This window comes from Dendrobium catenatum, unplaced genomic scaffold, assembly GCF_001605985.2.
Source record: "Dendrobium catenatum unplaced genomic scaffold, ASM160598v2 fragScaff_scaffold_1250, whole genome shotgun sequence".
In the NCBI taxonomy this organism is placed as follows: domain Eukaryota; kingdom Viridiplantae; phylum Streptophyta; class Magnoliopsida; order Asparagales; family Orchidaceae; genus Dendrobium; species Dendrobium catenatum.
This window is the reverse complement of record NW_021319712.1, coordinates 52546-66725: the sequence shown is the minus strand read 5'-3', so window position 1 is coordinate 66725 and position 14180 is coordinate 52546. Positions and strand designations below refer to the sequence as shown.

The 14180-nt window shown below is 34.4% G+C and overlaps 2 protein-coding genes across 2 annotated transcripts in view; one reads left to right on the top strand and one right to left on the bottom strand.

Moving 5' to 3' along the window:
* Positions 1-12445, top strand: part of LOC110110704 (PHD finger protein ALFIN-LIKE 3) — a 30192-nt gene extending 17747 nt beyond the window's left edge. The window contains exons 4-5 of the mRNA XM_020842299.1: positions 10845-10968; positions 11960-12445. Of these exons, the coding sequence (XP_020697958.1) occupies positions 10845-10968; positions 11960-12226 (391 nt within the window). The 3' untranslated portion in view covers positions 12227-12445. The remainder of the gene's footprint in view (positions 1-10844; positions 10969-11959) is intronic.
* Positions 6460-7298, bottom strand: LOC114580764 (zinc finger BED domain-containing protein RICESLEEPER 2-like). Its single transcript, XM_028699330.1, has 2 exons — positions 6626-7298; positions 6460-6537 (listed from the first exon to the last, which is right to left on the bottom strand). The coding sequence occupies exons 1-2, from the start codon at positions 7286-7288 to the stop codon at positions 6490-6492; spliced, it is 711 nt and encodes a 236-aa protein (XP_028555163.1). The 5' UTR covers positions 7289-7298; the 3' UTR covers positions 6460-6489.
* Positions 12446-14180: the final 1735 nt, after the last annotated feature.

The following is a 14180-nucleotide window of genomic DNA, read 5'->3' as shown; positions in this document are numbered from 1 at the left end:
TATTGCAACACACTAATGCACCTAGTTTCGCAAACGTAAAACCACTCATCCACCTAAGTATTCTTATCTCTGCAACATTTAACTTAATATTATACTTCTCTTTTAATGACCAATATCTACACCATAATAAAGCATTGCAAGTCTAACCACCATTTTTTAGAATTTTCCCGTAAGTTTGAGAGGGTCTTCTCTATCACACAACAAACCCGATGCATTCCTCCACTTCAACCATCCAACATGAATTCTGCTAATAATATCTCCATCCAACAAAAAATTTGCTAATAATTTAAGATGACCAATCAAGTTCATTTCATTAGGGGCAAATTGGGTCAATCACTGGCTGAGGAGCCAATGATAATTGATTTGATATAAATACCTAGTGAGGTGATGTAGACTATGACTAAGATTCAGGGGTCAGTGCACTATGCAACGTAGTGCATTGGGCCATCTGGTGACAGTGCATGACTACAACTGTCCAAGTGATTGAATTTGGATATATATAAATTGGATGATTGAGCATATATAGTGCTAGATAGTTGATCAGGTGATTGTGGGTTTAATGCATGATTGACTGGAGGCTGGATAATTGATTGATGATTGTAAGGTAGTTGAAGTGCTTGATGATGCTTGGTTTGAGAGTATATGTTTGATTGAATGCAGGATAGCTGTAAATCTGATTGATTGATGATGATTCACAGGTGGCTGATTATCAACCATCAGATGTTTAATTAAGAGTCTGGATAGATCCTGATGACCTCCTCATACAAAAATGAGGTTAACACCATATAAGGTCGCTGCAATTTTAAATTGGCCTACACTATTGTCCTTGTTCAATATTCGCAGCTTTCGTGGGCTCGTGAATTTCTACCGATGATTTATAAAAGGATTCAGTGTTTTAATGAAACCCGTCACTGATTTTCTCAAGCTTTCACCTTTCAATGGATTGAATCTCAACAATTTAGTTTTGAAACCATCAAAACCATACTAAGTTCTGCTCTGGTGCTAGCCTTGCTTGATTTTTGATAAACCATTTCGTGTCATATTGATGCATCATCCATAGGTATTGGAGCTGTGATTTCCCAGGATAATCGACCAGTGGAATTTTTTAGTGAAAAACTGGGCCTTGCTAATATAAATGGACAGTTTACGATCAATAATTGTATGTTGTAGTTTGATCATTAAAACAGTGGGAACACTATATGCTTCACCAAGATTTTGTGCTTTGTAACGATCATCAAGCACTTCAGCATACTAACAATTAGAAAATTATAAACCAGATGCATGCATGTAGGATTGTTTTCCTCCATATATTTAGTTTTGTGATCTGACACAAAACTGGAAAATTGAATCGCGTTGGTGATGCACTCAACCGTCAAGTAACCTTACTCATGCATCTACAAATAAATATAGCCGAAATGCAAATTATGAAAGATATATATGATTCTGATGTTGGCTTTGCTGTACCATGGAGACAATGCACAATAGACCATTCCTTTCATGATTACACTAACAACATGGGTATTCATTCAAAGGTAATTGTTTGTGTTGCAACTCTATTTTCATGAATTGTGATTTTGATGATAGTAAACAATTCTGTTTCTCTACGACTGCTTTGGCTACTAATATTTCAGGACCACAAGATCGGACGGCAATCGGAACCAGCTCAAGATTGGATAGATTAGGGTTGAGTTAGTTTGTAATGTCTTTTTCCCTTTCTTGAGTCAATTGTCACCTTTGGAGTGTCTGATGCTAAGTAACCCTACACATACACTTGAGTGATTTTTTTGTCTGAATTAGAATTTTTGTTTTTACTCACATCGTCCCGGACGATATTTATATCGTCTTGGACGATAGGGTTCAAAACAGAAACCCTAATCAGGGCATCCTGGTTAACCAGTCGTCATTAAGCAAATCGGCCTGGACGATATACTCAAATTAGAAAAAATCAGCTGCCATGATTAATTTAGGTATTCTTTATTTTAAATTATCGGCCAGGACGATATAACACAATTATGCCTAAATTAATCTAGCAATTATGAAAAGCAATTAAGGCTGATTGATACGATCGTATCGGTTGGCCGATCGCAAAATCGGCTCTGTTCAGGGCGATGTTTAGGACGATTGTACTCGAATTTGAACTAATCGTCCGGGACGATATTGTATCGGCCTGGACGATGTAACCAATTTTCTTCCGATCGTCCCAAATCGTCCCGGCTGATTGAGCCTATTTTTTATACTGATCGGCCAGGACAATATTTCTATCGTCCTTGACGATAAAGTCGGTTCTTGAAATTCTATTTAAAGGACCCGAATTTTCTCATGCAAAGAAAATCGTTTGCTGCTATCTTGACCTGAGAAAGCCTAGAGGAGAGAGAGATTGAGGAAGAGAGAGAGGATCTTGTGAGGGGGAGCTTGTGAGGGGGATTCACAAGGGTTGCTCCAAGCATTGTTTCCACTTCTTCTTTCGCTAGAGTCTCTTGTCCTTGGAAGGGTTGGGAGAGGTGAGCTTCAGAATTCGATCAAGGTTCTCTGCCTGCTTCAGGAGGAAGCAAAAGGAGTTGGGTTCTTTGCCATGCCGGGGTTGGCGGAAAGGAGTTTTGTAAGGGCTTCTCCGCTTTGCTGTGGGAGCAAAAGGAGAGTCACGTTTGTAGTGCAATACTCGGAGGGCGCATCCGGGGAGTTGATGTAAGTCGAGTTGACCGAACCTCTATAAACTCTTGTGTTCTTTTTACTGCTTCCGCATTTAATTTTTCCGCACTTTAATTTCTGTGGTGATTTTGGTTTGAGTTTTGTTGTGCTTTGCTTAAAGATTTTTTAAAATACCAATTCACCCCCCTCTTGGTTAGCTTTGAGCTAGTTCATAAGGGCCTAACATCCCTAACGAACTTTCAGTTTGTGCATTCCTAATTCTTCTTGGAGGCTGCAGCTTATTGAGAAAATTCACTATGGAGGGCTAGCAGTACATGTGGGTCGAGACAAAACATTAGCTCAGTTACAGCAACTAGCCTTTTGGCCACATCTTTGTCGAGACATTTCACGCTTCATAGACTGTTGTTATGTTTGTCAAATATGTACATGACAGTGTCAAAATACAGGATTGCATTCATCACTTCCAGTTCTTGACTCTATATGGGAAGACTTATGTCTTGATTTTGTGTTGGAACTACCACAGACTAAACGTGGCTCTGACTCAATCATATGGTTGTTGTGGATAGATTTTCTAAAATAACATATTTTATTCCTTGTAAGAAAACATTTGATGCACTTAATGTGGCTCAACTTTTTTTCAAGGAAATAATCTGATTGCATGACCTCCATCGATGCCTTATATTTGATTGAGATATTCGATTTGTTAGCCATTTTTGGAGGGAGTTTTGGAAAAGATTACATACTGATATTAAAGTAAGCTCGACTTATCATCCTCAAATGGATGGGCAAATTGAAGTAGTGAATCGTACATTGGGTAGCATGTTATGTTGCTTTGTTGAACAGAAACCAAAACAGTGGGAAGAATTACTGAGCCAACTTGAATTTGCTTATAATGCTATGGCAAATCGTTTCACTAATCAGTTCCCCTTTATTATTGTATTCACCAAAGTACCAAACAATCTCATTAACTTGGCTATCCTTCCCAAATGCCACAGTCCGGCTGCTGCTAAAACTACAGAACACTTCGTGGATATGCTACAAGATATTAAGAACCACTTGGAGGCAACCAATGCTAATTATAAGAACTTAGCTGATAAGCATCGTCAGCACAAAATATTTCAACTAGGAGACCTTGTTATGCTGAGACTTCGAAAGAAACATTTTCCCTTAGGCACCTAAAAAAAACTAAGTCCACATAAAATAGGACCCTTCCCCATTGTGCGACACATTAATGATAATGAATACATTGTGGACCTTCCATCTGAATTTCATACTTCTTCCACCTTAAAAGTTTCTGACATTTACCCATACTTTTCACCTGATGGAGCTACTATAACAATTGCCTTGTAGGATGCGAGCTTCTCTGAAGCCGGCAAACCGGCAAACTCTGATGAGGACTATCCTGTGCTCAAGCTCATTTTACCCTCCTACACTTCCCACTATCTCCAATACTTGCTTTATTCTATTTTCCATTAAATAGCACATGATTTACTTTATTACCATTTTTGCCATTTCTGCTTATGTGGTAGAATACAAAAGATACAAAATGTTATTCTATGCTATTGTAAGAGTCAGTTTTTATCAATGCATACATAGAACACTCCTCTGTTTTGATTTTCTCTTCTTTGGTTGCGGTTTCTACATCAAGCACTCTACCTCATTCGATTCTTATTGGGAATCCTACTACTTGGACTCAATCTACTCATGCAATAGTTGGTTTGCACAATTACCTAAGTTGACTAATTCCTCAATAAGCTGTATAACATTGATGTTTCTAGGGATAACTAGATGGGTAGGTTCAGCTCACCAAAACCTACAATGCTTGGGTAGGAACACCTCATGCTGCTTTAGTGTGAATTGGCATTGCTATGAACTTAGATAGTGATCACTATTACTCATTTTATGTCCCCACGTCAATTGCTCGCTCCTCACTTTGTGTCTTGTTACATGCAACACACGTCCCTTCTCTCATATAATTGTTTACACTCAGATGGGTGAATTCGCTCACTACTATCTCTACCACTACCCCTACATTCATCTTTGTTTCCTCTTTTTCACTCTCTGTCACATTCCACAAATCCTATTGCAAACTTGTCTACACTTGTTTGCGTGTGATCTTTGTCATTAATCTAACATTGCATTTACTCATACCGCTAGTGCTCGCATGCCCTATTATGTTTTCCTTTAGTCATAAGGCTCGCTAGCCCTCTGTCACATTCATTTCTATCATGTGATGTCATTTGCATGAAATTTTGTACTTGCTACTACATGTGGATGTAATGTACATTTCATTTGTTCTCTAAGTGCATTTGTGGACCTTCACCATAGCTTTACTTTCTTTTCTTGCAACCCTAAAAATCATATCTTTCTAATTCCCCTTCTCTCGTGATGAAGTCTAGCCCACATTGCAGGTTGCTTGTAATTATCTTGTTTGATAATCCTTTCCCTTCCTAATTTTGTTATCATTTTTAAACTTATGTATGCTAGATGTGCATCATATACTTCCTATCATGATCCATCTACAAAAATATTATTATGATAAGAGGAATCACAAGTAGGGGTGTAACCGAGTCGAGTCGAGTCGAGTATTTGCCTTATCAAGCCTGGCTCGTTTAAGACTTAATGAGTTCGAGCTCGAGCTCGAGATCGAGCTCGAGATTGACTCGTTTGGAGTATACCAAGCTCGAGCTCGACTCGAAAGCTCGAGCTCGTTTGAAAAGCTCGAGCTCGAGCTCGAGCTCGGCTCGTTTAATTGGCTTGACTCTTTAAATGTAAATCAAAATTTTTTTCTTAAATTTAGTTCTTGAAGAAATCAATATATACTTATATAGTGTCATAGTGAGCAATCATCTTCCTTTTAAAAATTATATTTATAAATTTGATCAATATTAAGTACAACTTTAAGCAATTAAGCCAAATAAAACTTGATCAATATAAAAATAGAGCATTCATATCAATGTTAGACCAAATTGTATATCATCACATCATTACAAAAAGAAGTAATTGGAATTATACAATCCATTAAAAAGTTTCATAATAGTGCATAAGTAAAAAAGCACAACAAAAGATAGAACTATTTATTCCATGTCTATCTGATATTCCATATTCTTCAAACTCTTTCATCTCAACTCTCTATTACCAATTAATATGCTGCAAACCTGAGAAATTAAGAAAAAAGTTAAATAATAATTAATTATTTTAAAAAATAGCACTATAGCAATTAGCAACTGTCTAAATTTACATATTCTATAGATCTCAAAATTGACGCCTCATATTAAATATTAATATACCTTGACCCTGTCATTGAAACTGCTGCATTCTGGGATTCGGCACTTTTTTGAGATCTGAAAGAAAATATCATGTGCTGCATAAGTAAATGAATGAAACATGAAAACTGCACATTACACCTCTTCATTTTGTTATGGTTTGGATGAAAATCAGCACCTTGAAGTACTAAAAATTACTCTCAATTATTAGGCTTCACATTCCCACGATCATGCCAAGAATTACACGTACAAAATCTAAGAAGGAAAATCATGCTCAACAAAACTGAATAGAGGAAATAGATTATATGATACAAAGAGGAATTTAGTAAACATTAAAATCAACTTGGATTCCAGCTCTTGATTCGTGAACCAAAAAGGCAGAAACCCTTGGTAACCACCAAGGAAACAGGATTCAGCAAATCTGGTGAAGAAACAAAAGAGATGAAAAGAAATAGGCAGCAAGATTTGGCTGTTGGTTCACAAGAAAATCACCACCAATTTTTTCATGGTGGTGATAGTCAGCCTTAGTGGAATAAAAAGACACTTCACACTATATTTTTTACCTTCGATTTTTTCATATAATCGGTAAGACAATCTCCACCTCTTCATCTTCTTCTTCCTCCTACAAAAGCATAGATAATTTAATGTTCATATATAAGTATGTGGAATACTAAATAAATGTCAACAAAACTTGCATGTACAAATATTACCTTAACCCTTCCCTTCAAGCCATAGTGGCAGCGAACCCAGTTGGAACCACAAAGGAGAGCTTGCACAGTGTCAACCCCTAATTTTGATCGATATGTATCAACTACTCTTTCTCCAGCACTGAAAGTGGACTCTGAAGCAACTGTACTAACAGGGATGGATAAAATATCCACTGCCATTCTTGAAAGTATGCGGTATTTGGCTTGATTGTTTTTCCACCATGCTATCACATCAAACTTCTGCCCTTCACTACAAAGTTCTAAGCCATCTTCCAAGTAGTTGTCTAAATCTGATTTTATAGGCCTGGTGCTTGTTTTGGATGAGACAAATGAGGTGAAATCATGCCAACCACTATATTTTTTAGAAGTAGATTGATGGTCTACACTTTGCAATGAATTGGTTGTGCTCCTTGAACTCCCTCCTGCAATACCACCATCACCATCCAATTCGGCTTCAGAACTTCTAACATATTCCTCATACATTTCATAGAGAAGACATTTAACATGCTGCACATTCCTCATGCTTTCATCTCCATGATATATCTTAGGGTAGGCAAACTCGATTACAACAAACTTCATTCTTGGATCCATCACAGCACCAAAAGCCATGAGAAGATTACATTCACCCCAATATTTATCAAATTTAGCTTTCATCTTCTTAGTCATCTCCACAATGAAATTATCAGTTATAGTTGAATCCAAATTCTTCAACAATAGAAAATGGTTTCTCATTAACTAGAATGTAATGTGCTATCATCTCCCTAACTTTTTGATGATCATATTTAAATGTTGTCAACATTCCACCATCTTGACTGCTCTGAGAGAATGAGTTTTCTATATCTGATGGTTGGAAGTGTAAGATTTTTTGTTTTTTGAGAGCACGAATCCTAGCAGCACATCGGTCCAAATGTCTTTTGAATTGTGTAGTTGCACCAGTAACTCCAATAAGTAGTTGTTTTTTACAATGCACACATTTTCCTTTTTTTTGCCCAGTAGGAAGAATAACTTCTTTGAACTCATCCCAAACTTTAGATCTTTTATTTCTTTTATTTCTTCCTATAACATCATCAACTTCTTTAATATCATCAACTTGATTTTCATTAGTCCACTTTTCGACCTCTTCGTCAATCTCATTGTCATCATTATGTGTATTATTTTCATTCATAGGTTGACTACCAACATAAGAGTGAAAATGGTCATCATTTTGATTTTCAAGTCTTCCAGTCTCAATATTTGCATGCTCAATATTATCCCCTTCCATACTAACTGGTGTTGACATTCTAAAAAAATGATAATAACATGAGAATGGAAAATATAATTAAGAATGAGTTCAAGAAAATTTTATAAATACTATAACAGCACTATACACACTATAATTAATCATGAGTTCAATAAAATTTTATAAATATAACTCATAAATTCCATGTCTTTGAAAGATGTCATTAAAAAGTCCACTAACACAAGTATAGAATCATTTTCTTGAATATTATGGCAATCCGAACACAAACCATGCTGTAAACTTCCAAATGCTTATGAGAAATACGTAGGAAATTGCATAACCAGTTGTTCTTTTTTATACCTTTTAGGCACTAGCAAGTTTTGCATTTTGATACTAAGTGCAACATCTTGTAAACTTAGACAAATAAAATCTATCACTATAACAGCAAAACAAAACTTAAATGTTTATTTCAGTTCAATATCATTGATCTATCTGATAAATAGGACCAAAAATGACTATAGCATCAGGAGAAGAAAAAAAAATTATCTACAATAACAAGAAACCCCTAAATCAAATAATGAAGAAAAAAAACAAGAAACCCCCAAATTTGTGTTCAGTGAACAACGACGAGGGAACACTTACGCAGACGAGATGCCGAATGTCCGAGTCCGACGTCACAGTGAACGACGACGCTAGATGCCTAGATCCGTAAGCCGAGATGCCAATTGTTCGTGGAAGAAGAAGGCCCTAACTCCCGTCAACCGCCCGGAGCTGAAAACCCAAAGCTGCTCTCGAGTCTGGAGTAGGAACAAATTCGTTTGAAAGCTTGACAAAGGAAATACATAAGAAGAAAATAAAACTCAAACAGACAAAAAGAAGAAGAAAATAAAGGAATCTAGCGTCGTCGTTTACCAAAGAAGAAGAACAAAATTCGTTTGAAAGCTTAACAAAGGAAATACAAAAAATATAAAAGTAAAATTCCTAGATATTTTCCTCTCCTAACCTTTCTTCTTCACAACTACTTCATGCGACTTACCACCTCACTCACGCAGCGAACGGAACAATACCGAGTCCGAGTCTCTGGAGTTTGGAGGCGAAGTAGGGCGAGAAACGAAAACCGAATGCGAAATTGCGAAAAGTTTAGGGTTTAACATGCGGGATGCGGCGGCCGCGGCCCCGCGGGTCATCTACTCAAATTAAATAATAATACTATTATAAATTTATCGAGTAGCTTATCAAGCTTTCGAGTCGAGCCGGACTGAGCTCGAACTCGAGCTCGTTAATTAAACAAGCTCGATTGTAAGCTCGAGCTTGAGCTCGAAGCTCGATAAGCTCGGCTCGTGAGCTCGTTAACGAGTCGAGTTCAAGCCGGCTCACGAGTCGGCTCAGCTCACTTACACCCCTAATCACAAGTCATGTTCTTATTATAATACTTATTACGCTTATTCTTCAAAACATAAAGAGAACAAATTTTATACTTGCTACTACATGAGAATAATTTTTTTCATTCTTTTGATTATTTTATAATAATAGTTGCTTAAATTAGAACCATCTTTTATTTTTCATCATAAATGAGCTAGTTTGTAAGTGACTCAAACTCGATAAACTAGTCAAGATTAAGCTCAAGCTGAGGGTGAATTGAATACACCTCAATCTTGCTTTACTCTTTATCTTGTGAATTTGAGTACCTAGGAAATATTTTAGCATGTATTTATATAGTTAGATATAATAAATAAACTATTCCATCTTTACAGTGATTATTATATTTTATGCTTAGATTTTAGTTGATTATGAATGTTCAAGTGTCTGATATTTGTCCATCCTTATTCTTTTCCCCTTCAATCTCTATTCATGATTTACATTTTTTTGTCTTTTTTCCATTTGCCATTTAAGTTGAATTATTGATTGCCTGATCATGGGGTTGGATGAAGGATGGCTTATAAATATTTTGTTGTGGAATCATGTCCAACTCAAGCCGATTGAAATTATTTTTTGCTCTTTTTGCTCACTTCTATCTTGTATTGGTTGATGAATTTAATGAAAGATTAATTTGATGGCTTCTTTCTATTATGCCTCGCTTTCTTTCTCTTTATCTAGCAACCTAAACCCCTCGTCTTCTTCCTGTGCTTTTCTTCTATTATTTCTTAGGAAATGTGAACAGAATTTGATGTTTAACAGTCTTGCTTCTTCTGAGATTTGTTATTAATTTCTTTGAATTTTTATGTCTACTTGTTTGCTTGCTTAATTGAATGTGTTTATCCTTAATTTATTCTGTTTGTCCTTTTCTCCTTTCCCTTCTTTCTCCTTCATTTTGTTTCGGTTCCTTAGTAAAGTTTCTATTCCTGAGCCTGGAGAAAGTGATGTTGTTTATTTCAAATGAAGTGTAGACTGTAGAGTACCTAATCATTACTATGAGTAGTTAGTTGTCTTCCATGGTTCCAAACGTATATTATATGGCTTAAAGTTGTATCAAATAGCTTTAAGAGGCAAGCTTCCTAACGTGTTTTAACTTTATGAAAGGTCAATGTTTAAGCCTTGAAAAACATGTGATTTTATTGGGCCTTTCCTTCTGCTAGGCTCTTAGTTTTACTAGGAATCCAACTAGTTGAATTTCCAGTTATCTGGGTTGTTAACTGATATTTGTAGTTTAGTCTCAGCAAAATTTTTTTCCACTGCAAGGGATTATGATATTTTTCTATGTGCTTGCAAGATAATTAATAATGTGTTTAGGAACCTTACTGATTTGTATTTCTGATATTTTATTTATTTATTCGTATCGTATAGTATACGTCAAGTCCTGTTTCTCTAACTGCCTTGCTCGAGTTAAAGCATGTTATCCGTATTTAATTTGAAAATTCAGTCATTTTATTTTTGTAACTTTAATAATATTATCCATCAAATACCTTTTCCAGATTGCTATTGTAACGCTTAAGTAGTATGCTATACTAAAGCTAGATAGCTTGGCTATGACCGTTGCTACTATTGACGTTAATTGTAATGCAGGAAGCGCTTGTTTAGCATGATTAACGAACTGCCTACAGTTTATGAAGTTTTGAATGGCAAGAACAAAATCAGGACTGCAGTCAACAACAACAGCAACAATAAATCAAAGTCAAATTTAAAAGTGGTACACAACATATTTCTTCATAGATTTCTGTACTTTTTTTTCCCAACCGAAGTAAAATCTTTGCAAGCTTGTCCTTAGAAATTAACATGGTCATGTTGCATTGTTCATACATTTTCTAAAATATCCCATCATCTGATTCTCTATTTGGGACGGCTTTCTTGCTACTTCATAAAACAACAAGAAAGCCGTCCCAAACAAACCCTTAATCTTGAATCTGGGCCAATTGCTTTGATTTCAATTTACTCCTATCTTCGAAGTTTTTAGCTTGCAGTTTGGTTTTACGGTTCTATATCTATAGACAATTTATTAAAAAAGTGAACTTTTTGTCTGATAGATTAAAATAAAGATAGTTGGATTTATCATCTTTCAAAAGAAACTATTATGATCAAGGATAATGATGATAATGTTATCTCACCAAGCATTTTATGATTGTCATTCATCCAGTTGAAATAATTATATGAATTGCAAATTGCTAATCTTACATTTGTGCATTTGTTCTCTTGTTAGTTTGTTTGCTTGTTCTTAGGTGATCCTTCTTAGTGCAGCTTTTCTACTAAAATCTTATTTCTTCTCTTCAAACATTAAAGAGAGTCGCCTTAGATGGCTTGTTCACATAAAATGGTATTCTTCTGATGACCCGGTTAGGAAAGTAGAGGTATTAGATTTGACTTATATTAAGAAAGGTAGAGGCAGACCTAAAAAGGCTTGATTAGAAAATATTAGAAATGACCTTTCTCTATTAGATTTAAATGAGAATTTGACTATTAATAGGACACAATGGAGAAAAAAGATTCATTTAGCCCACCTCACGTAGTGGAATAAATGCTTGATATTGTTGTTGTTGTTGTAAACATTTAATTTAACTGGCAGAATAGGTGTTTAAGTGCATTATGCTACTTTTACTCGCACCCTTCATTGACTACACAAATAATTAAACGACATTTTGTGCAATTTGAGATATTTCTCCTTCTTTCATTATAAAAACAAGCAGAAGTCATCAGAGACTCTGCCCAAGAACCCGAAAGTGGGGCAACCTCAGGAAGAAGACGAAGGCTTAGATGAGGAGAATGAGCATGGCGAGACATTATGCGGTTCATGTGGAGAGAACTATGCAGCTGATGAATTTTGGATCTGCTGTGATATCTGTGAGAAGTGGTTTCATGGCAAGTGTGTCAAGATCACACCAGCAAGGGCTGAGCACATCAAACAGTACAAGTGCCCCACTTGCAGCAGCAACAAAAGAGTAAGGCCCTCATGAGTCCAGTTTGATCAATCAAAAACTTTTCTTTTTCTTGTACTGTGATAGCCTGTGGTTACCTTTGTTCAAAAACTTTAGGAAGATTTGGTGGTTTATTTAATCTGTATGGCCTCTTGCATACCTTGGAAGGCAGTGTTTGGGCTTTTTTTTTTAAAGATTGGTTCAGTTTGTTGGATTAGTTGTCTATAGTTTTATGATTAAATTTTCTTTCTCGAGTAACCTATCTTTTAATCTATCCTTTCAACTGATTTTGCTATTGTTAGTAGTCTTTGAATTGGAGGTGTCTGTTAGGTTTTGTTTGGGACGATTTTTTTACTATTTTATAAAGCAACTTTTAAGTAAAAAAAAATTAATTTTGGTAATAAAAACTTATTTTAAGAAGCGGTAAGAAAGCCATCTCAAATGAAGGCTTAGTTTAGTCAGAGAAGATTTTAAAAGTTGTCAAATTGTTTGGGTCAAATTGTTCTTTGGAGTTCTTGGAGGTCTAGGTGTGCTATTTATGCATCCTAATAAAAATGAAATGAAGAAAATAATCCAAGAATTAGGTATTTCCACAAGGAAATATGCTGCCCCATGAGATTTTGTATGACTAGCCAATGCATTAGCTTATCAAACAAGGTTGTGAAAATTATATTGAACATGGAATAGAAAGGAGAGATCAAGGTTTAAGTGTTTGATTAGGGTTTAATTGGATGATGTAATATTTATTTAATATGATTTAAATGATGTAATAATGTTTTAATATTGTAAATTTGTGTTTAGAATATGATTTGAATGATTTAATAATGATTTTTAACATTTTAAGAATAATAAGTTGTCATGCTTTCAAATGAAATGTTAGGGCTTTATAGTTTTCTTGTAAGAATCTCAACCTCAATTTAAATTTATTGGAGAAATCTCATATGAAAAGTTAGGATTTTTTTTTTTTTAATTTTCTCAAAAATACAACACTTAACAAAATGTGAAAATGCTGTATAAATAAAAATGTAAATTATAAGAAGTTTTGTAATTCCTCATGAAATTCAATACTGAGATGAATAATAGATAGGGAAGTAAGAAGAGAACTTAAGGGTATAGGATTGTAATAAAAATTTATGTATTTCTTTTACATAATGTTATAAAAATTAATAGAATTAAAAATAGAAAGTTTGATAGACTATTGTTGATGCAAAAATTGTTAATATTATAAGTGTTTATGCTTTACAAATAAGTTTAAATATGTTTTCGAAACTAAAATTTTAGAATGATTTAGAAAAATTAATATAAAAAATATCTCTTGAAGGAAGTTTTTATCGGAGATTTAAATAGATATATTGTTCTAGAGATAGATTATTTTAAAAACATTTATGCTGGCTATGAATTTAGAGCGACTAATGAAGGTTGTAAGATTATATTAGATTTTGTTATAGCTTATGCTTTTGTATTTGGTAATATTTTATATAATAAAAGAGATGAATATCTCACCACTAATAAGAATATATATAATAAAATTCAGATTTCTTATTTTATTGTAAGAAAAATAGATAGTTTAGATTGCAAATATGATAAAAATATTTCGAGCGAAAGTTTACATACCCAACATCACTTATTGATTTTGAATTTTAAGATGGAGTAGAATATAAAAAATAAAGTAAAATGTTGTTTTAGAATTAGATGGGGTATTTAAAGAATAATAATAAAATTATTTTTGAGATTATAATTCTAGATTTTAAGATTTTGTCTATACATGAGAAAATTATTATTATGTGAGAAAAAATAGTTAGTGATATTAAGAATGTTATAAATGATGTGCTTGGTGTATCAAAGAAAAAAGCTCCTTATAGTAAAATAGTTGATGGTGAAATCAAAATATTTAAGAAAAGGTAAAAACTAAGAAGGTTTGTTATAAAAATTAGTTTATATATAAAAACTCTAAAAAATGGAATGATATAAAGAAGCCCGTAAGGAGTCTAAG